This window comes from Cherax quadricarinatus, chromosome 59, assembly GCF_038502225.1.
Source record: "Cherax quadricarinatus isolate ZL_2023a chromosome 59, ASM3850222v1, whole genome shotgun sequence".
Taxonomy (NCBI): Eukaryota; Metazoa; Arthropoda; class Malacostraca; order Decapoda; family Parastacidae; genus Cherax; species Cherax quadricarinatus.
The window spans coordinates 8,605,945-8,629,290 of record NC_091350.1 but is presented as its reverse complement, the minus strand read 5'-3'; the positions used below and the strand labels follow the sequence as shown (position 1 = coordinate 8,629,290).

The 23,346-nt window shown below is 40.3% G+C and overlaps 1 protein-coding gene across 2 annotated transcripts in view; it reads right to left on the bottom strand.

Moving 5' to 3' along the window:
- The window catches only part of LOC128698773 (guanine deaminase), a 131,481-nt gene extending 110,888 nt beyond the window's left edge, over positions 1-20,593 (bottom strand). Inside the window, exons 1-2 of one of the 2 annotated variants that reach the window (XM_070097706.1) lie at positions 20,383-20,593; positions 3,794-3,910 (exon numbers count right to left, since the gene is read on the bottom strand). In XM_070097706.1, coding sequence (XP_069953807.1) covers positions 3,794-3,886 — 93 coding nt within the window. In that variant the 5' untranslated portion in view covers positions 3,887-3,910; positions 20,383-20,593. The remainder of the gene's footprint in view (positions 1-3,793; positions 3,911-20,382) is intronic. The other variant, XM_070097707.1, reaches the window with a different exon arrangement.
- Positions 20,594-23,346: the final 2,753 nt, after the last annotated feature.

Below are 23,346 nucleotides of genomic sequence, written 5' to 3'. Positions count from 1 at the left end.
AGGGGATTCCCCTTCTAAACAGTAAGAAGATATTGCTCTCCCCTCCTCCCATCCCATCAATCATCACCAGATCTTCAATAAAAGTAAGTGTCATTTAATTGTGCATGCCTTTTTCAGTTTGTGTGTATTAAAATTAACATTTCATGTGGTAAAAAAAATTTTTTTTCATACTTTTGGGCGTCTTGCACGGATTAATTTTATTTCCATTATTTCTTATGGGGAAAATTGATTCGCATAACGATTATTTCGCATAACGATGAGCCCTCTTGCACGGATTAAAATCGTTAACCGGGGGTCCACTGTATATATATATATATGTATATATATATATATGTGTATATATATATATGTATATATATATATATATATGTGTATATATATATATATGTGTATATATATATGTATATATATATATATATATAGTGTGTGTAATATATATATATATATGTGTATATATATATATGTGTATAATATATATATATATATATATATATATATATATATATGTGTATAATATATATATATATATATATTATATATATATATATATGTGTATATATATATATATATATATATGTGTATATATATATGTATATATATATATATATATAGTGTGTGTAATATATATATATATATATGTGTATATATATATATGTGTATAATATATATATATATATATATATATATATATATGTGTATAATATATATATATATATATATATATATATATATATATATATATATATATATATATATATATATATATATATATATATATATATGTCGTGCCGAATAGGCAGAACTTGCGATCTTGGCTTAAATAGCAACGCTCATCTTGCCATATAGGACAAGCGAAAATTTGTGTATGCAATAATTTCGCCAAAGTCATTCTGAAACTAACGAAAAAAATATATTTCACTGTGTTTGCTTAGTATTAAATTACTGTAAACAAATCTAAAATGTATTTAGCTGGGTTAGGCTAAAATAAATTGCTCTTGTTATAATAAGGTTAGGTAAGTTTTCTAAGATTCTTTTGGTGCAAAATTAATTTTTTTTACATTAACATTAATAAAAAAATATATCTTTAAACGTATAAGAGAAAATTTTAGAAAGGACTTAATTTTAAATGAGTTCTTGTTAATTGACCAGTTTTACATATTCGGCACGAAAAAAAAAAAAATATATATATATATATATATAGTCTGGGATGAAGCTTGGGGTGATTTTGCTACATTCCTTAATAAATTTAACTTAGTACAATCCATCAGATTCAAATTAGAACTGGAAAAAATCTACCTTCTATGAGCAAGTTAGTGACAATGAACAATACTTTTAAATTTGCTGTGTATATAAAACACATTCACCGCTAATTACATCCATTTATTCAGTCATCACTCCTCAAAAATGAAGAAAAGCCCAATTTACAAGCTTTCCCCAGAGTTGATCAAAACTAAGCGCTAAACCCACAAGGGTTATACAGAATTTTCTACTAAGAACTTTGAGGACATACAGCCTCGGCAGCATCCTGTACCAAGAGAAAAACAATCAGAATAATTCTCTAAACTTTGCTATCTAGATTTGTTCATAAAATTAAGGTTAAGCATAGCTAAAACTGCTGCAACTACTATGAACCAGACAATTTAACAGAGCAAGTAGTAACACACAGCAAAAGAGTTGTGAAAAAATACCTCACGGAGCTCCATTTTCCTAGTAAAAAAAATGAAAAAAAACTATTTTACTATTGAAGAATAGAGAACAGTTACTGTATACGTAAATAGCATTAATCACAATGAGCCGATTTTTCTTCTCCCACCAACCATCTGACAGCCTAAAAGATGCCTAGTGTATCCACCAGCCTTATTATTGGTCCTCCCTGCTTGAAAAGAAGAAAAAGCTCGTGATGTTTACATCAAGCCAATATCCTGACCTTCTAGCTGCTGACGAAGGTTCAGTTCAAGGTACGAAAGGTTTCAAGCTGTATTCTTACCTCCTTTGGTTTGTTTATTTATTTACACACACTGCTGCGCAGATTTAAGCATTATCCCAGCAAAGCTAAAATCATGAACGTTGGTGCCCTAACCCACTTCAGATCAAAATTTTACTTGTTTGCTAAAGGTTACACTGTGTGTTTACATTTCATAATGTGATTGGTACAAAGAAAGCCACTATCATGCCGACAGAGGCGTCGCTAGGGTTGGTGTCACCCGGGGCGGCATCTTGGGTCTCACCCGGGGCGGCATCTTGGGTCTCACCCGGGGCGGCATCTTGGGTCTCACCCGGGGCGGCATCTTGGGCCTCACCCGGGGCGGCATCGTGGGTCTCACCCGGGGCGGCATCTTGGGTCTCACCCGGGGCGGCATCTTGGGTCTCACCCGGGGCGGCATCTTGGGTCTCACCCGGGGCGGCATCTTGGGTCTCACCCGGGGCGGCATCTTGGGCCTCACCCGGGGCGGCATCTTGGGTCTCACCCGGGGCGGCATCTTGGGTCTCACCCGGGGCAGCATCTTGGGTCTCACCCGGGGCGGCATCTTGGGTCTCACCCGGGGCGGCATCTTGGGTCTCACCCGGGGCGGCATCTTGGGTCTCACCCGGGGCGGCATCTTGGGTCTCACCCGGGGCGGCATCTTGGGCCTCACCCGGGGTAGCATCTTTGGTGTCACTCCCATGAAATCCAAGGGCGGGGGGATGGGGGTAGTAAACTCCAGTTACGTCACTACTGCATGACCAGTGACTAATATTTAGCAATGAGAACGTTAAATTAAACTGAATAATAAACAATCGTAGTAATATTGAGGAAACAAACTCAAATACCACTTTGAGTACAGCCAACAGATCCTACATTTATTGATCTTCAACAATAACCCCCCCCCCCAACCACCAAAAAAAAAAACTTGAAAAATAAAGAAAAACATTGCAATAACAAAGACACAAGTTCCGATTTGACCTTGAATACAGGTAACATTTCAGTGAATCTGATCTTACATTTTCTTACCTTCAGTCCTGCAAAATCCTCTATCACATCACCAGAAGTAATGATTTTCCCTATACAGGCTATATAGAAACGAAGGATTCTTCTCTTATGTTGGTGCAGCAATGTTTTGGGCATTAGTGTCACCTTTCGAGGCTCTATGGTGTCACCCAGGGCGCCCCGCATCCCGTTACGACACCACTGCATGCCGAGGCATTTCGGGCAGACATTTCCTTCCTTCACAAGTTGAATAGAAGGTTTTACCCTTCATATTGCTTATTAATAAACCCAGAAACACGAGAGAGCGAATGAGACAGAGCGCGCGAGAGACAGAGCGCGAGAGAGACAGCGCGAGAGAGACAGCGCGAGAGACAGAGTGCGAGAGAGACAGAGGGGTGTGAGCCGATATGTTGGCATTATTTAGTTTTGATTCACACTACATACTATTTTTTTCAGTAAGCTCTAAACCCATGCAGGTCATTCAGCTCAAGACGTGGTAGAGGCTCGATCCTCCGTCTGCCGAGCGCCAGACATACTCGCTTCCTATTTGTACTCGCCTATATCCCTGATATAAACACTACAAACCAATGGTATATTTAAAATCATTATAAAGACTAAATGTACCTCCAATGACACCTGACCAATTTAAAGAAAATATATCCTCACAAAATTTTTTAAAATTTTTTGAAGTCATCGTCAAGTATTAAGTACAAAATTTAGACCGCAACCAAAACTAGGTAATAAAACCAGTATTGTGAATACTCCGAGACACCATTGTAGCTACGAATTAGTAATCACAAATAAGTAATTACCAGAGACTATTACCTCACTGTCATGGACACCAAGGGCAGTATTTTGAAGGATGTTCATGGGTTCCTCCCAGGTAGAGTGCACGATGGTGCCAACGAATACCTTCATATTTTCTTCCTGCTTCTGTCGTGCCTGCAATTATAAAATATGAATATTAAATTGCATGTGATTAAATATCTGTGATCAGACATGCATAATTACGTCAGCAGAAAGCAGAGAAACGCTAAACTCATATGGTTGATGCAGCACCTGGGAAAATGGGAAGCATTTAGTTTCAGTCCATGGAAGGAAAGGTCAGGTTCAATTCCTTGGATCAAGAACCCCTCACAAGCATTAAGGAACCTTCCTTAAGCAACTGCAGGAGCAGAGCTAATCTTATTTCCCCCCGGTCTTCAATATACAGTGGAACTCCGGTGTTTGAATTTAATTGGATCTTGGGTGGTGCTCGAACTGCGAAAGGTTAGATGTTCGAAACAGTATTTCCCAGGCATTAATACTGCCCTGCGAGTTACGGGGGCCATAGTATCTGTGGTCGGGCAAGTACTGAGAAAATTTCGAAATATTATGAAAGCAAAGTTTGCAGAAAATTGCCGAAAAATGGGGCAACATTTTGCTGCAAGTCTCATTTCTATACAATAATTTAAGTGTAGTTACGGCAATTACAAGAAATTTTATGATGACGTCATCAGGTAGGATTCATGCGCAAGTATTACACTGTATGAGAGTTGTTTTAGACCCCTATCACAAATTGTTATACATATTTGCACTGGTTTTATGAGAAATACTTACTAGCATCTCCATCTCCAACATAAGTTTGTGAAGTATTTGTTGCAACAGCATCACTATTCGAAACTATTTGAGAGTGGACGCGTTAGCATTATTATTATTATAATCAAGGGGAAGCGCTAAACCCGGAGGATTATACAGCGCCTGGGGGGGGGAGATGTGGAAGGCATTCAGGCTTAATTCGGGGAACTGGAGCACAGATCCAATTCCCTAAATCAAGAGCCCCTCACCAACATCAAGGAACCTTCCTTGAGGGGGACGCGTTAGCAGATGGGCTATGAAAGACGAGGTGAACAAGGTGAGTGGTACACTGAGGAATCTGGAGACAAAGAAAGTTATCCATGGAAGCAAAGATGGGGAATGCATGAGAGCATAGTGGTACCAACGCTCTTATATGATTGTGAAGCATGGTTATACCTGAAGTATACCTGAAGAGGGTTTCAGGGGTCAACGCCCCCCACGGCCCGGTCTGAGACCAGGCCTCGCTGTTTTGCTAGCAGCACGCAAACTGATGTACAAACCACAGTCCGGCTGCTCAGGTACTGACTTCAGGTGCCTCTCCAGTACCTTCTTGACAGCCAGGGGCCTATTGGTTATCCCCTTATATATGCTGGGAGGCCGTTGAACAGTCTTGGGCCCCTGACACTTACTGTGTTATCTCTTAGTATACTTGTGGCACCCCTGCTTTCCATTGGCTGAATGTTGCATCTCCTGCCGAGTCTTTTGCTTTCATAGAGTGAATTTTCGTGTGCAAGTTTGGTACTAATCCCTTTAGGGTTTTCCAAGTGTATATTATCAAGTATCTCGCCTGCATTCCAGGGAATACAAATCAAGGGACTTCAATCGTTCCCAGTAATTTAGGTGTTTTATTGTACTTGTGTGTGCCCTCAAAGTTCTTTGTACACTCTCCAGGTCAGAAATTTTGCCTACTTTGAAAGGGGTATTTAGTGTTCAGCAAAATTCTAGCCTAAAGAGAAAAGAGATTTGAAGAGAATCATGGGCATGGCATCCCTAGTTTTGAAGTTTCTTATTATCCATCCTATCACTTTTTCTAGCAGATGTGGTAGATACATTGTTGTGGTCTTTTAATGTGAGATCCTCTGACACTATTACTCCTAGGTCCTTCATATTACTTTTCGCTCTATTGTAAGGTTAGAATTTGTTTATACCCTGATACAGTTTTAATTTCCTCAAGTTTTCTATATCTGAGTAGTTGAAATTTCTCTTCATTAAACTTCATATTGTTTTGAGTGACCCATTTGAAGATTTTTTTGATGTCCGCTTGGAGTCTTGTCTTAGATGGAGGAAACTGTCATGGGAATTCAGGTGTCATCCGCAAAGAAGACAGAGCTATGGCTTACATTTCTGTGTCAGATATGAGGATGAGGAATAGGATGGGAGCAAGTACTGTGCCTTGTGGAATAGAGCATCTCACCGTAGCTGCCTCAGACTTTACTCTGTTTACTATTACTGTGTTCTATTTGTTAGGAAGTTATAAATTATCAACTTTTCCTGTTATTCCTTTATCACGCATTTTGTGCGCCATTACACAGTGGTCGCCCTTGTCGAAAGCTTTTGCAAGGTCTGTGTACACTACATTTGCATTTTGTTTATCCTCTATAGCATCCAGGACCTTGTCATAGTGGTCCAGTAGCTGGCACTGGCAGGAGTGACCTGCTCTAAATCCGTGTTGCCCTGGGTTATGTAAATGATGGACATCTAGGTGGATGGCGATCTTGCTTCTTAAAACCTTTTCAAAGATTTTTATAGGTGGTGAATGTTGCAACAAGATGAGGGTTGGAGACAGTGGAGACGTCGTGTCTGAGAACAATGTGAAGATAATGAAGAGAATCCAAAGCTTGGAGGTTAGAAGGTGCAGGGAAGAGGAAGGGTTGAGGCGGTTCAGAATATTAGAGAAGATGGAACAAAATAGAATGACTTGGAGGGCATACAAATCTGTAGTGGAAGGCGGGTTAGGGGTCTTCCTAGAAAAGTTGGAAGGGGAAAGTAAAGGAGGTTTTGTTTGTGAGAGGCTTGGATTTCCGGCAAGCATGCGCTAGTGCGTTAGACAGGAGAAAATAGAGACTAATGGTTTTTAATGACGAGGTGCTGTTGGTGCGTGACCAAAGTAACATGAAGGGATTTCCGAAAAACCCGTTAGCCAGACTAGAGTCTTGGAGGTGGGAAATACTATTTGCGCTCGGAAGGAGGGATATCGATATGTTGCAGTTTAACCGTAGTGTAGGTACCCCTCAGGCAAGACAGTGATGGAGTGAATGATGATTAAAGTTTCTTCTTTATCGGTTACCCTGCCTCAGTGGGAAACGGCCAGTGAGTTAATATATGACAAACGTGAAACGTTAACTTGTTTGGATCATTATGGACAAAATTGTGAATCGGGAAACATTTGTGTACATAATTATAACCAAGATATCTATATCTTGTTATCAACAACTGTCTTCAGATATAGTGATAAGGAAATGGTCTCAGAAGAGTTCACGTGTATGCTAGGCCAACACTGAAATATGTAACAATTCCAGTGCATACAAAAAATATATGCATGCACCGTTTTGAGAGAAAAACCCTTAAGTAACCTAACAATCACGGTATGCCCTTACCTCATTAAACCTTAATGAGAATTACAGAATTTGGTTATGCATAAAACACAACAAAAATATAAAAGTACATAGCAACCCAGATATGTACATTATGTTACCATACACACACACTTGTATAATTGGAAGAATATACACCCACAATATCTAATATCAATAATAATAAAACAACAACAAAGAAATTCAAACTGTCAGAACATCATTGTATGACATGGATTTTACACATAAAATTAAAGAATACACTTCATGTTACCTCAACCTTAAACAACCTATGTAAATATTTAAAATAAACCAAGACTATAATTATCATTGAAACATATCAAATGGGTTCTCCCCTCACAAGGACGGGGTGAATAATAAAAAGAAACCCCTTCCTGAAAAACCAAACAGGTACACCCCTACCACTAACTAACTCCTAGCTTAAGATCAAACTTGTTAAGGACTGAACACAAAATCCTAATCCCCCTATCTGAAACACAATTAAACATCCTTGACAGTCATATTCGTCACATTAACGTGTGCAAAGATATTACAATCCTTCTTCTATAAAGAAGTACCGTTATAAAGGAAATACTTGTATACTAATTATCTAGGAAAAGCTAATCCACAAGGGCAATATGGAAAGTACTTGCAGCTACATGCTAAAACTACAAAATAAGCATCATTCTACACTAACGTACTTGACTACAGTGTTCCTTGCTTTATTTTATATTTTAAAACCCTTTTCAATGTTAATAAAAAGAATGACTGCTATTCACTGGCAATATCATTTTTGCACGTGTTCAGTACTACTTGCCCTAAAAAGCCATAACAGCCACTTAAGCCACCTCTCCTCGATAGTGAATGCAATAATATACCCAACCAAAATATGCAATGCAAGGCATTCCATGTATGACTATGTATCCAAGGTACTGATCGCCAATATCAAATATCTCTGCAGGAACATAACCATTTCATAAATATATGCTCTCACTATCTCACCCTCACACCACCTTCCACACTGCTAGCCTAACCTTACACCCCCCCCCCCTCACAATAAAAGAGACTACCCTTGCCCCCCCCCCCTGTTCCCTTAGAAGCTGTGCTACAGTAAAATTACGATAACCTATCGAAAAACTTGATTCCCATTTCCCCCCATATATTAACCTATTCCTACACCTTGTCCTATAAAACCTCGCTGCTAACGCTATCCTCAACTGCCCTGAAATCTGCCTCATACCCCAAGAAACATGCAAATAATCTGCCATAACATACATCAAAGCCCTACCCACCTCACTTGCTACCCCACTAACATCCATCGACAACAATCTAAGAAAAGACCAACTCCCCCCCCCAACAGCCTAATAACCCCCGCCATCCAGACTCTCACCACTTCCAAAGATGAACAAAAATATACCACATGATATGCAGTCTCCTCCTCCCCACAGAATAAACATGTTGCCTCTCTAACCAACCCCATCTTATGCAACATATACTTAGATGCCACCACACCCATTAGAAAACGGTACACCAACTCCCTAACCCTTGCTGGTATCCTAAGCGTCCTGAACTCCCTCCATATGACCCTCCAGTTATACATGGGGTATACTGCGGCCCCCTGCAATACACCCCTTCCCCACACCACACCCACCACTGCGTTTACCTTCAACCTTTTTACCTGCCCCACTGCCAACATGAATCTTATTACATCTTCACACTTTCTCAAATCCCTACCACTCCACCAGTTTCTAGCATCCCTCATCACCCTATCCACCCTAACACCCCCCTCCCCCCCCACCCTTAGATACCTCTGCTTAATATATAATACCATTACCCTAGGCCCTAAGGCCAACAAACCTAGTCCCCCCCTTTTCACCTCCGTCATGACCACATCTTTGGACAACCAGGCCCTCCCAAACCCCCACACAAACCTCAACACCCTCCTCTGTATTTCCTGTATATCCTGCACCCCCAAAGGGAACACCTCCGCTACACCCCAGACCTTACTATACACCACCGAGTTAATTACCAACGCCCTCTGCTGTAACGCCACTTCACTGGCCCTCAAACCTTTTAACTTGCCTATAACCCTACTCGTGACTGCTTCTGAGTTAATCCTCCTACATTCCTGCAATTGCTTCATATACCATATCCCACACACCCTAATTCTGTCACAAACCGTCCATCCCATTTCCTCCCCCAATCTCCCCCCAACCCATGTTCCTACTTCCAATAACCTAGACTTTGCTAAATTAACTACCATTCCTGAAACATTCCCAAAACTCCTAATGACCTCTCCCACCCTTCGTAAAGCCTCCCCACTTGTAACTAACACAGTTGTATCATCCACATAACCTACTATGCCCCCCATACTCCCCCCCCCACCTCCCGCAATGCGTCGTCCACAGCCTCAAAGAAAGGATGTTGCACGCATGCAAAGAGCAACTGTGACAGCGGGCAACCCTGCCTTAATCCCTGTTCCATCATCCCCGCCCCCCCCAGCTTACCATTAACCTGCACCCTCATGACAGCCCCCTCATACAGAATGCGCACCCACCTCACGACCCCCCCCTCCAAAACCCAATTTTTCCAAACAGCCCCACAAAAAGTCCCTCTTCACGCAGTCATATGCCTGAGCCCAATCCAAACCAAGGACGCCCCCTCCCTGACAGTTCTCTATAAAATCCCTTATCACACCGTGCCCATTCTTCATAGTCCGTCCCGGAATCCCATACTGACCCCCATGTACGCTACTTCCAATTACCTTCTTTAACCTGTTCCCCAATACCTTCGCAAAAATTTTGTAATCCGTACACATTAACGACAACGGACGATAATCTCCCAAACCCTTCTCCTCTCCTCCCTTCTTTGGCACCAAGACAACGACCCCAGTTCTCTGTGTTTGCGCCATTCTGCCCCATTTCAACATATAATTCAGAACCGCCACTAGGCATTCCCTCAGTACCTCCCAATGTGCTTTGTAAAAATCATTAGATAACCCATCTATTCCCGGTGCCTTCCCCTGACTCAACCCATTCACCACTTCCCCCACCTCTTCCCCCGTAATGCCTCCCTCCAACTCCCGATCCCCCTGCCCCATACCCTGCGAAACCCTCATCCCTCTAAATGTTTCTAACCCACCCACCCCTCCCCTTCTCTTCCATTTCTCCGTAAACCAATAATCAGCATACCTACTGATAGATTCTGTGTCAGTGAGGCCCTGTCCCCTCACATAACCCTCCCCACCCTCCACAACAATATGCGCCACGGTATTCCTCAACTGTCTGTCCTTGAATTTTCTGAGAACATACCCGGTTGGCTTATCACCTTTTAGTACGTCCTCCAATCCTGCCCTGACCCTGAGTGCATCAAAACGTTCATTATGCATCTCTACTAAACGACTCCTAAGTTCCCCCATATCTCCTTCCACTCCCTCCCTACCCCCCCCCGCATAACAATCATTCAACTGACCCTCTAAATAATTCTGCAATCCAAACCTCCAGCGTGCCCGTTCCCTGCCCCTCTTCCTAAAAAATTCTACAATTTTCACCTTTGCCTGCAACTCCCACCAATCTAGCAAATCCACCTCCTCATCCCTAGCCTCCCAAAAGCCTTTCCACCATGACTGAAAAGACCGACCTTGATCCTCCTCCTGTAAAAGCCTCACATTTAATTTCCAATAGCTCTGATATATTCTCGGAATACCATCCACCCTAAGGTCAGCCAACACTGCTCTGTGGTCTGATAAACCCACGTCTACTGTTCTAACTCTCTCCACTCCTATCCCCTGCCTCACATAAATCCTATCCAACCTTGCCTCATAACTCCCCTGTACATAGGTATGCTCAACCTGATACCCCCCCTGCCAACCACATCTACCACCCCGACATCGCACAAAGCATCCCTTAAGACACCCAACACGCACCCCGCCCCCCTAGGTACTACGTCTACATGCCTAATCACACAATTCCAATCACCTCCAATTATCGCTATGGCAGGTAAACCCCTGAGATAATATAACAAAACGTCACGAACAAAATCTGATTTTATCCTTACATTACCAATCGCAGGCATATAAACTCCCACAAAACAAACCCTACTCTGCCCCCACCACCCATCCACCCGAACAACCCTCCCCCCACCCCCCTCCTCCCACCCCATGACTCGCAATGGACTAGTCTCCTTTACTAAAACAGCCACTCCGCCCTTTAAAAGCGTTGCCATTTATTTATTATAATTTTTTTTATTTATTATAAATTTGTGCACACATACAGAGGTACAAAAAAATACAGATAAGAGCAGTATGCCAAAGCCACTTATACTATGCATAGCATTACGGGCTGGCTTAAAATTAACTTAAGATTAATTAAGCAATGATGAAGTCAGTGATAAAACATTAATGTAAACAGATTACTATAAAGCACAAGTGAGTATTACAAAGACAGGTCATATGAAGGATTCTGTTAGGTAGTGTATTTAAAAAATAATAAAGTTAGATTGGGTTTTAGGTTTAACATTTATGTGATATAATTGTGAGAAACATTTAAGATATACAATTTATAAGGTTCAGTTATTCAGTATTTATTTGGTTTTGGGTGAGTAAGTGATCTTTGAGTAGAGACTTGAATTTATAAACAGGTAGTGTTTCTTTTATATTTACAGGTAATGAATTCCAGATTTTAGGGCCTTTTATGTGCATTGAGTTTTTGCATAGTGTGAGATGAACACGAGGAACATCAAAGAGTGATCTGTGCCTTGTGTTATGGTCATGTGTTCTGTTGAGGTTGGCAAGGAGATGTTTGAGGGGAGGGTTAATATCAGAGTTAAGTGTTCTATGTATGTAATAGGTGCAGTAATAAGTATGGATGTTTTGTATGGTGAGTAGGTTTAGTGTATTGAATATTGGTGGAGTGTGCTGCCTGTAGTGAGAATTTGTTATCATTCTAACTGCAGCCTTTTGTTGGGTAATTAGTGGTCTGAGATGGTTAACTGTTGTTGAGCCCCATGCACAAATTCCATAGGTGAGATAGGGGTAAATAAGAGAGTGATATAGGGCCAGGAGGGCTGACTGTGGAACATAGTACCGTATCTTCGATAGTATGCCTACAGTCTTGGAAATTTTCTTAGAAATTTGTTGTATATGTGTATGAAATTTGAGTCTATTATCAAGGTGGATTCCTAAGAATTTTCCCTCTGTTAGCTTTGTGATAGGTGATCCGTTTATCATTATGTTAAGAGGGACATCTGTAGCTCTGTTACCAAACTGAATGAAGTAGGTTTTGTCAATGTTTAGTGTAAGTTTGTTAGTCCTCATCCAGGTAGATATTTTCTGTAATTCGGTATTTACAGTATTGGCTAGTGTGACTGGGCTCGGGTGAGAGAAGACGTATGTAGTGTCATCTGCAAATAGTGTGGGTTTGAGTAATTGCGAAGCATTTGGAAGGTCATTTATGTATAGGAGAAAGAGAAGAGGGCCAAGGACACTTCCCTGTGGGACACCAACTGTAATTGGTTGCGCAGAAGAGTTTGCCCCATTTGCGTACACATATTGGCTTCTGTTGCTGAGGTATGACTTGAGGTAATTGAGGGAGTGCCCTCTTATACCATAGTGTGACAATTTTACGTGGAGCAAGTCATGGTCAACTGTATCAAAAGCTTTACGTAAGTCAATGAAGATCCCCAGTGGGACTTCTTTTTTCTCTATTGCAGTGTATATATGTTCTAGCATGTGTATAATAGCATCATTAGTATTTTTATTAGGCCTGAATCCAAATTGGCAGGGGTTGAGTATGTTCTGGGAGATAAGGTAGGAGTAGATTCGTTTATGAATTAGTTTTTCAAAGATTTTTGAGAGAGGGTGTAAGTTGGATATTGGCCTATAGTTATTCAACTCTGTTTGGTCTCCTCCTTTGTGGATCGGGGTGACCCTTGCTATTTTGAGTACTGTAGGGAAGGTGGAGGATTCAATGGATTTGTTAAAGAGTGTTGCAATGATTGGAGATAGCACTTGTGACACTTTTTTATATATAAAGGGTGGTAAGGTACTTAAATCTCCTGCCTTGTTTTTTAGTGCATTGATAATAAGGGAGACTTCGTATGGGTTAGTCGGAGCTAGGAACAGTGTGTTCGGGTAGTTGCCGGTGAGGTAGTTATTTGGTGGGGTATCTGAGCTTGGGATTTTATGGGCAAGGTTTTGTCCTATAGTGGAGAAGAAATCATTGAGTCTGTTTGCTGTTTCTGTTGGTGGGAGTTGGGGTTCATCTGATTTTGCTAATTTTATTTCGCTATTTCGTGATATCTTTTTTGTTCCCAGAATTTCAGATAGTGTTTTCCAGGTCTTTTTTATATCACCTCGTAAGTTGGATAATCTGTTCTCATAATACAATTTTTTTGCCCTTCTTATCAGGCTGGTTAGGATTGACGAGTAACGTTTTGTTTGGTCTCTGGTTATGTGACCCATTCTGTACTGTTTTTCATATTGGTGTTTTGTATTTATGGATTTGAGAATGCTGGGTGTTAGCCAGGGACTGTTCAGTCTCTTTGCTGTCATCTGTTTAGTTTTTTTAGGGCAGTGCTTGTTATAGAGGTATTGGGTCTTTTTTAGAAAATTATTAATACATTCGTCAATATCTGTATAGATTTCTAGCTCAGTGTGCCAATCAATGTTTGCTAATGCTGTTGCGAAGTTATTAATGGCTGCCTCATTGTGAAGTCTGAAGGTGACTTTAGTAGTGTCTTGGGGTAGTTTACCAAGAGTTGTTATGAGGAAAGTAGGGTAGTGGTCTGTGGTATTATCTGTAATTATGCCTGATTTTAAAGGGGATATGGTGTTGGTCCAGATGTGGTCAAGTAGGGAAACACTAGTCTCTGTAACTCTTGTAGGTTTTGTTACTGTTGGTAGTAACATACAGTTACTCATTGTGTTTGTGAATTCAGTAACGTGTGGGTCCTGGTCTTGCAGGAGATTTATATTGAAGTCACCTGAGAGTAGTAAGTGATCTTTGTTCATGCGTGCATCAGTTATCATACTTCCTAGATTTTGACTAAATTGGCTAATGTTTGACTGTGGAACTCTGTAGATGTTTATCAATGTGAGAGGTTTTTGTAGGTATTTGGATTTGAATTTAGCTATTATATATTCCCCATGTTCATCCCTTGTGCAAGTATTAGTGATACATTCTAGTTGGTCTGAGTAGTATATGGCTGTGCCACCCCCTTGTTGGTCTGGCCTACAGTTGTGTATGGCTGTGTAACCAGGAATGGCATAGACATCTGTACTATCAGGCTTTAGCCAGGTTTCAGTTAGTGTAATGATGGACATATTGGCATGTAAGGAATTTAGTAATGCTATGAGGTCATCGTAATGCTTGCTTAATGATCTGATATTGTAGTTAAAGATAGTTATGTTGTTGTTGGCACTGAGAAGTGCCTTTGATTGTTCTGCAGTGTAGTAATTACAGTAACTGTTTGATTCATTTAAGTCATTAAATAAGAGGTTGGTATCAGGATCAATGCTTGTAATCATAAGATTTGTAGTGAATCTATAGTTAGAATTAAGTATAAAACAAAGTAAATAGTCTTAAGCTAAAAAATAGCACCTGAATTATTTAACAAATGTAAAATAATGAGCTAAGGGACTAATACAAATAAAGTGATGATCATATAATAGTGCTTGGGAATATGATAGTAGGTAGTACTATAAAGGTAATTTTTTAAAGTTATAATTATAGTTTAAAATTATAATAAAAAGGGACTAATATAGGTTGTGAATAAATGAGCTTTGGAATATAATGGCAAGATTGTGAGCTTATTCTACTTTAGCACCTGAGAATAGCACCTTGATTATTTTAACAGTTGTGGATATATAAACTAGGATAGTTATATAAAGCTAAAATAAAGGAGAAAATATAAAAGGGACTAAAATTAAGTAATGGTAAGCAAAGTTAAATGGACAGATGGTAGGAATTATAATATAAACTTATAATATGAAAATACAATTTGAAATGGTACTTGCAATTGCACTAGAGTCTGGTATGGGTTGTTGACAAGATCAAGGTTATAACTATAGATTTAAATTGACAAAATAAAATTCACAATTAAAGTACAAAAGAATAATAGTAAAAAATCACAATGGTAATGTCTTGGTTATAATATGATAGTAAGATGGTAGACAGGTACCCAGGTACACAGGTACAAAGGATAATACAAGGTTGGGGTTGAATATAAAAACTTGAAAATTTGGCAACAAAATGTTATGGGAAGTATAAAATAATGTTTAATGTACAAAAGTAAAATTGACTGGTAGTAAATATGGTGTTTAATAAAATTTTAGTAAGTAATAATGATTACAAAAAAGTGAAATAGTAATGTTTATTTCATTCAATATTGCACTGGTAGTTATACTTGAGGTTATATGGCAGTACAAGGTAATTAAGAGTAATCTAGGATAGTAAATGTGGTATTAAAACAGGTAAAGGTAATTAGTCAAGTAATGGTTATTAAATGTCAAAAATGTTAAGAGTAAATTGAAATTTTAGTAAAAATGATATTTATTAATTTTAGTAAGTAATATCAATTGTAGTATTTAAAAAAAAAAATATGAGGTAGTAATATGGACAGAGAAAGTATCAATTCAGCTAATGTTCAAGCGAACAATAGTAAATAAGAAAATCACATAAGGTGATTTATGCTTACTAGTAAAATCACAAAATGAGGTAGTTGATTATTTAAATACTAAGAGATTGTACAATGAAATTTGAACAATAATGGAGCAAAACATACACTACACTACGTAGACTTTTAAGTTGGACATTGTTTAGTTATTCTCTGTAAGATTAGTATCCCTGAGAAATCGTGATAGATCATTCTCGTTCGTGATTGTGTACAGTTGACCTACATTTGTTTTCCTAACTAGAATTTTCCCATCCCGTGTGAAGCATTGGTGTATTGTGTCATTATTCTCCCGCTTAAGTTTTCTGACTCTATACAGGAGGTTCTGACGTTTTTTGGTAAGACACTCGTTTATGTATACCTCTTTCTTTACTTTAATAGATGCAATAATTAAGTCTTTTTTCCTATCATGTGAGTTGAATCTAAGCATAACACTTTTTCTACCATGGGATCCTAGTAATCTGGCTTCTTTTATTTCAGACTCTGGTACAATAACACTTGTTTGGTCCTTTATGATCTGCAGAGTAATTTCTTTACTGTTTGTTTGGTTCATATCACTGGGAAAAAGTGGACTGTTAACTATTACTGCGTCCGATAGTTTTTCTTGCTCAGTTTTATCTTCTTGGAGAGCAAAGTAGTCACTGAACTGGTTATCTAAGTTGTTCTTCCATTGTTTTACTGCTTCTTCAACCTTTGTATTAAGAGATATTATTTGTTGGGTATGGCTATCTATGACTGTTTGGATGGTCTTGTCACAGTTAGTCATTCCAGGTGTTGATAACTTTTGTTCAAGACTGAGGATTTTGTTCTCGAGTTGTGTCATCCTGGTGTCTTGTTTTGTTAGCGTCTCTCGAAGATTCATATTTTCAATAACTAAGTTGGAGATGCATGACTTTAGGGTATCTGGATCGTTGGTCATACCTGAGAGACTACTAGGTAGGTTGAATCCGGGGAAGAGAGGGGAGGATGGGCTGGTGGCAGCCATGTTTGTTGTTATTGTTGTGGTGTCGCCTTGAGTGGTGGTGAGTGGGGTGGTTGCTGGGCCGGCGTCCTCCTGGCTACACTTGTTGAATAGTTGATTTTTCGGTGTTTTCTTGCTGGCCTTGGTGTTGTTTCCTCTTAGATTGCGCCTCATAATACTACAGGAATTGTTGTTGTTAAGAAGAAGTTGTAGTATACAAAGCTTAGGGTTACGTTGTTCGGCTGGCAGCGGGGTGTTGCTTTCGGTTTGTGTGCAGTCTTCCTTTGATCTCTCTTTTTTTCGATTTGTAGGTTTCACTGTTGGTAATCTTTTGTCATTCTGGGTGCTACGTTGGGTAGTGCAGTTTTGCTTGTAACTAGGTCATCATAGGAGCATTTGTAGCTCTGGTAGTTGGAGAAAAATACGGAGCTTGGAAGTCGCTGCTGCCGCTGCCGCTGCCCTGGTACAAACAACTTATATCCTCTCAATCTCAACTCACTACCTGACTTATAGTTATGCTCCTGTAGGAAACAAACATCAACGTCGTACCTTTTGAGGAACCACTCCAACCAGACCCGTTTTACCTCAGTTTTTAGGCCATTAGCATTTATCGTTACACACCTGAATGGTCAGGGAGAGGCGGCTTACCTCTGTGCCGCTGTGGCTTGCTCACACTTCCCTTCAAGCTGCTCACACTTTCCTTATTACTCTTTTTAATAGGACCCCCTACCCCCCCTTGTCTCTCCCCCGATTTTCCCTGTACTCCCCCCCCTGTAGGGGATTTGCGGACCACCTCTGCCCATGCCTTCTTACCTGGTCTTTGCCCAGGTGTTAAAACATCATCTAATTCAGTCAACCCCACTGGCCTCTTCCTAGAGCTGCCTACCAAAGCCACCTCTTCCTCAGGTACATCCTCCCTGTGTATCTCTGCCACTACAAGTATATCCTTTCCAGTATTCCCTGCTACTTCCGACTTCTCACCCAGCCCTTGCAATTGCTGCGTTTCACTGATCCGTCCATCCATGTCCTCTCCTACCACAGCCTCCTCCAAGAATTCCTGGAGCACTGACTCCAAGGACACCTCCTGTGTCGACTCCCCCACTTCCTCCACCACCACAGGCGTTGGAGTAGGAACTCCCTCCTCCACCGGGAGTGTGACACACGTCCCCATCTGTTCACCCTCCTTCTCCACCTCCTCACTCCATAGAGGAGTCCCAGTCTTCGCCGCCGCCACCACACTCGTTTGCTGGACGTCCTCCACCGGGGCTGACACCCCCGGGGCAACTCTACGTGCACATTGCGCCGCTATATGATCATAAGAGCCGCAAAGACGACACGTTCTCCTTTGCCCCACATACGACACATATACCTGATTTCTGGTGCCTGTCAACATGACATACGAAGGTATAGGCGTCTTGAGGGTCATCTTGATGTTGTATGACCCTTCCGGGAGGCCCTCATATGGTCCATCCCTCCATACCCCACCTCTGGCTTCATGGATGACTCCATACTTGCTAAAAACTTCCATTATACCAAACTTAGTTGCCTCAAAGGGTACATTCCTCACTCGTACCCACGTATAGTAAGTAGACACGTCATGCAAGCACACATCCATCGTCGAGTTGAGGCACATTCGTCGTTCCTGATACTCCTCCACCACACTGCTGTAGTAACTAGTCCTCAGAAACTTCACAAATACTCGTTTCACCCCATTAAGGGCCACACCATACAGTTCCTCGTTAGGGATACCATATAAATCCCTAATAATTGCAGGAAGAACGACGTTCATCGTAGCAGGGTTCAGAGAACCCCTCAACAGCTCAATGCAGACTGTGTTAATCCTCCTGCCGGTGTACTCCGCCATGTCTGAACAGTGAAAACTGCGCAGAAACCAGGATTAGTGGGAGCTACTGCGCAGTGCGTCCGCACGGCCCAACAGCGATGCGGACAATGAAATGGTCTCAGAAGAGTTCACGTGTATGCTAGGCCAACACTGAAATATGTAACAATTGTGTGACGCCTGCAGATAGTTTCGAAACAAATTTAAAAAAATTACTAAATCGTAATACTACGATTGTGAACAAAGCATTGATCAGTTAGTTTAAGGACCCCCTTACCATGGGTTCAAATAATAAAATATAATAAAAAAATGGTTATAATCATAACCATTTAGAGGGGTGCCGGTAAGCCAGAGGAAGACCTATGTCATGAAAAAAAGGACCAGCGGCGGGTCATCACATGACTAAGACCCGTGTCGGGAAACTTGTCCTGTTTCCTGACAAATCTTACCTAACCATCTACCAACCCCACCAATTCTATGATTTATGATAAAATGCTTCCGTTGGATTAGACTAGAATAAATTGAACTGCAGGTAAGAACCCACAAGGGGTGAGCGGGAAGTTGGGATAGAAAAATAGTGAGGAGGAAAGGGAGGGAGATGAAGGGCTACAGTGATAAGAAAAAGTGTGGGGGCTAGACCCAGCAGCAAAGGCTTTGTGTGGCATCAACTATGTCGATATCAGAAATTAGAGCGTTGCCTACCAGGCCATGGGCCACCAAAGTAGAAGTAATGTTAGGTGACTGTAGTTAAAATTAATAATAAGACCAGATATTAAGATGGGACACCACAATTATAGTTATGCTGGTGTCCCGTGGCTCGGCTGACAACGTACTCGGCATACACACACACACACACACACACACTGTCCGTGGTTCAATCCCCTGCATGGGTAGAAACGTTGGGCATGTATTCTTACACTTATTGTTCCTGTTCACTTAGCGATAAGTAGGGACCTGGGTGTTAGCCGACTGTTGTGGTTCGCATCCTGGGGGACAAGATTGAAGAACCATAATGGAGATAAACAATCCTAGATAACGAACCGACTTCCTTGGGTTATAACTAATTTTATCTCTCCCCTAGTGTATCTTTTATTGTAACTGCTTATGCATAGTTAAGATACCCGTTTTCAACTTTTAAATATAATCATCACAAGGACCTCAACGGAAACAAGTCACTGACTTTTTTGGGTTATCCTACGTTCTCTACACATATGCTACTATGTATGATAGTCAATGTAACTGTGTATACCTGAATAGACTTATCCTGGGTGGCTAACCCTTACCTCGGGTTAAAAATCCGAACAAATCTAGTCTTTGTCTTATGCTTTTTTAATGTGAATAGTTCATGAGCGTTTTTACATTGTTCACTGGTTAATGGGGGTTTAAATTATTATTATAATCAAAAAGAAACGCAAAACCACAAGGGCGTGGGAGTTTAAAGCCTATAAACTACACTAAGGTCATCAAATTCTCCATGTAACATTTTCACCACTAAACAAAAATACTTTAATCCCTTAAATAAGGATTAATTATCATTTTTATTATAATCATAACTAGCGCTAAACCCACAAGGGTCAAAGGATTAAAGTAAACTGTCAGCATATATACACTGAGAAATACACCTCAGCGTATAAGCTGCCCTGGTAATCGTGTGCACAGTATTCTCTGGGATTATTATTAATTCTCTCTTTGTGACCTAATATTCTCAGCGTTATGGTATTTTGAATGTAATAATGATAGACGAGTACGTTACCTATCTTAGGTGAGTGCTGGTATATGCAGCAGAACACTGCGGATGGTTGGTCCTGGAGACACGGTTAACACTGAGGTGTTGCTGTGAGGTGGCCAGTTGGTAATGTCTGACTATCGATGGCCACTCTTATGTTGCCATGGCTTGCCGAGGCATCAATTACTCTCTTGCCATTTATAATGCTTGTTCATGTTACTTCACCATTTCACAAATGTTTAGTTTCTTCACATTTGTATAAGACCACCAGGTGTTCGTCTAACACCTGTTAGTCGAACAGGTGTCAGACCTTGTATATATTGTGTGTGCCGGCTGAGAGCAACAGTGCATGTACACCTGGAGGGATGTATATATCTGTACACATACACACCCAGAATATACGTTAATCCCTATATAAGGTATTAAAGTATCCTTGACTGGTGTATTACAGGTAAGTTGCAGCCTTAATAACCCTCGTGTATTCAATAAACTTTATAACTAATACACTAGTCAGTTAACATACTTAGTTTATGCCGTTTCTAAACTGAGATTTTTTTATTTGCTCAGTATCTGCCATCGAGTTCAATGTGTTGTGTGTGATGTAAATGTATTTCATTGTGTTGTGTGTGATGTAATTGTGTTTCAGTGTGTTGTGTGTGATGTAAATGTGTCTCAGTGTGTTGTGTGTGATGTAAATGTGTTTCAGTGTGTTGTGTGTGATGTAAATGTGTTTCAATGTGTTGTGTGTGATGTAAATGTGTTTCAATGTGTTGTGTGTGATGTAAATGTGTTTCAATGTGTTGTGTGTGATGTAAATGTGTTTCAGTGTGTTGTGTGTGATGTAAATGTGTTTCAGTGTGTTGTGTGTGATGTAAATGTGTTTCAGTGTGTTGTGTGTGATGTAAATGTGTTTCAGTGTGTTGTGTGTGATGTAAATGTGTCTCAGTGTGTTGTGTGTGATGTAAATGTGTTTCAGTGTGTTGTGTGTGGTGTAAATTTGTTTCAGTGTGTTGTGTGTGATGTAAATGTATTTCATTGTGTTGTGTGTGATGTAAATGTGTCTCAGTGTGTTGTGTGTGATGTAAATGTGTTTCAGTGTGTTGTGTGTGGTGTAAATTTGTTTCAGTGTGTTGTGTGTGGTGTAAATGTGTTTCAGTGTGTTGTGTGTGATGTAAATGTGTTTCAGTGTGTTGTGTGTGATGTAAATGTGTTTCAGTGTATGATGTAAATGTGTTTCAGTGTGTTGTGTGTGGTGTAAATGTGTTTCAGTGTATGATGTAAATGTGTTTCAGTGTGTTGTGTGTGGTGTAAATGTGTTTCAGTGTGTTGTGTGTGATGTAAATGTGTTTCAGCATGTTGTGTGTGGTGTAAATGTGTTTCAGTGTGTTGTGTGTGATGTAATTGTGTTTCAGTGTGTTGTGTGTGGTGTAAATGTGTTTCAGTGTATGATGTAAATGTGTTTCAGTGTGTGTGGTGTGTGTGTCTGATGTAAATGTGTTTCAGTGTGTTGTGTGTGATGTAAATGTGTTTCAGCATGTTGTGTGTGGTGTAAATGTGTTTCAGTGTGTTGTGTGTGATGTAATTGTGTTTCAGTGTGTTGTGTGTGGTGTAAATGTGTTTCACTGTATGATGTAAATGTGTTTCAGTGTGTTGTGTGTGATGTAATTGTGTTTCAGTGTGTTGTGTGTGATGTAAATGTGTTTCAGTGTGTTGTATGTGGTGTAAATGTGTTTCAGTATGTTGTGTGTGGTGTAAATGTGTTTCAGTGTGTTGTATGTGGTGTAAATGTGTTTCAGTGTGTTGTGTGTGATGTAAATGTGTTTCAGTGTGTTGTGTGTGGTGTAAATGTGTTTCAATGTGTTGTGTGTGATGTAAATGTGTTTCAATGTGTTGTGTGTGATGTAAATGTGTTTCAATGTGTTGTGTGTGATGTAAATGTGTTTCAGTGTGTTGTGTGTGATGTAAATGTGTTTCAGTGTGTTGTGTGTGATGTAAATGTGTTTCAGTGTGTTGTGTGTGATGTAAATGTGTCTCAGTGTGTTGTGTGTGATGTAAATGTGTTTCAGTGTGTTGTGTGTGGTGTAAATGTGTTTCAATGTGTTGTGTGTGATGTAAATGTGTTTCAATGTGTTGTGTGTGATGTAAATGTGTTTCAATGTGTTGTGTGTGATGTAAATGTGTTTCAATGTGTTGTGTGTGATGTAAATGTGTTTCAGTGTGTTGTGTGTGATGTAAATGTGTTTCAGTGTGTTGTGTGTGATGTAAATGTGTTTCAGTGTGTTGTGTGTGATGTAAATGTGTTTCAATGTGTTGTGTGTGATGTAAATGTGTTTCAGTGTGTTGTGTGTGATGTAAATGTGTTTCAGTGTGTGGTGTAAATGTGTTTCAATGTGCTTGAGTATATTCCTGAGCTCGTGAACATTTATTATTTTAATTAATGTGTAAGTGTGAGTTTCGGTATACATAAGAAAACTTGAGTTTCTCTGTGAGTTTGAGAGGAACTGTCTTTAGTTTGTCTTGGAATATGAGTGTGAGCTTTAGTGTGAAATTAGAGTGACTTGACATTGAGTTTGTATCTGCGGAAAGTGACTGCCAGAGATTATTTCACATTCGATGACATAACAGCATCAGATAATCTGTCAGATAAGTTCGTAGTAGTGTTATTGTTTCACTCGGTAAATATGGAAGTGTCGTAGTCTGGCTGCCTTCATGAGGGAGCTGGACAGATACTTAAAGTCGGTGCTTGATCAGCTGGGCTGTGGTTCGTATGTTGGACTACGTGCATCCAGCAGTAACAGCCTGGTTGATCAAGCCTTGATCCACCGGGAGGTCTGGTCGTGGACCGGGTCGCGGGGGCGTTGATCCCCGGAATACCCTCCAGGTGGACTCCAGGTAAACATGTTGAAAGAATCAAGCAGCATACAAGTAGACGGCATCCCGAAAGTGACTGAGGGTGAACTAAGGCTGAAGATTTTTGTAACCTTCCGGGGT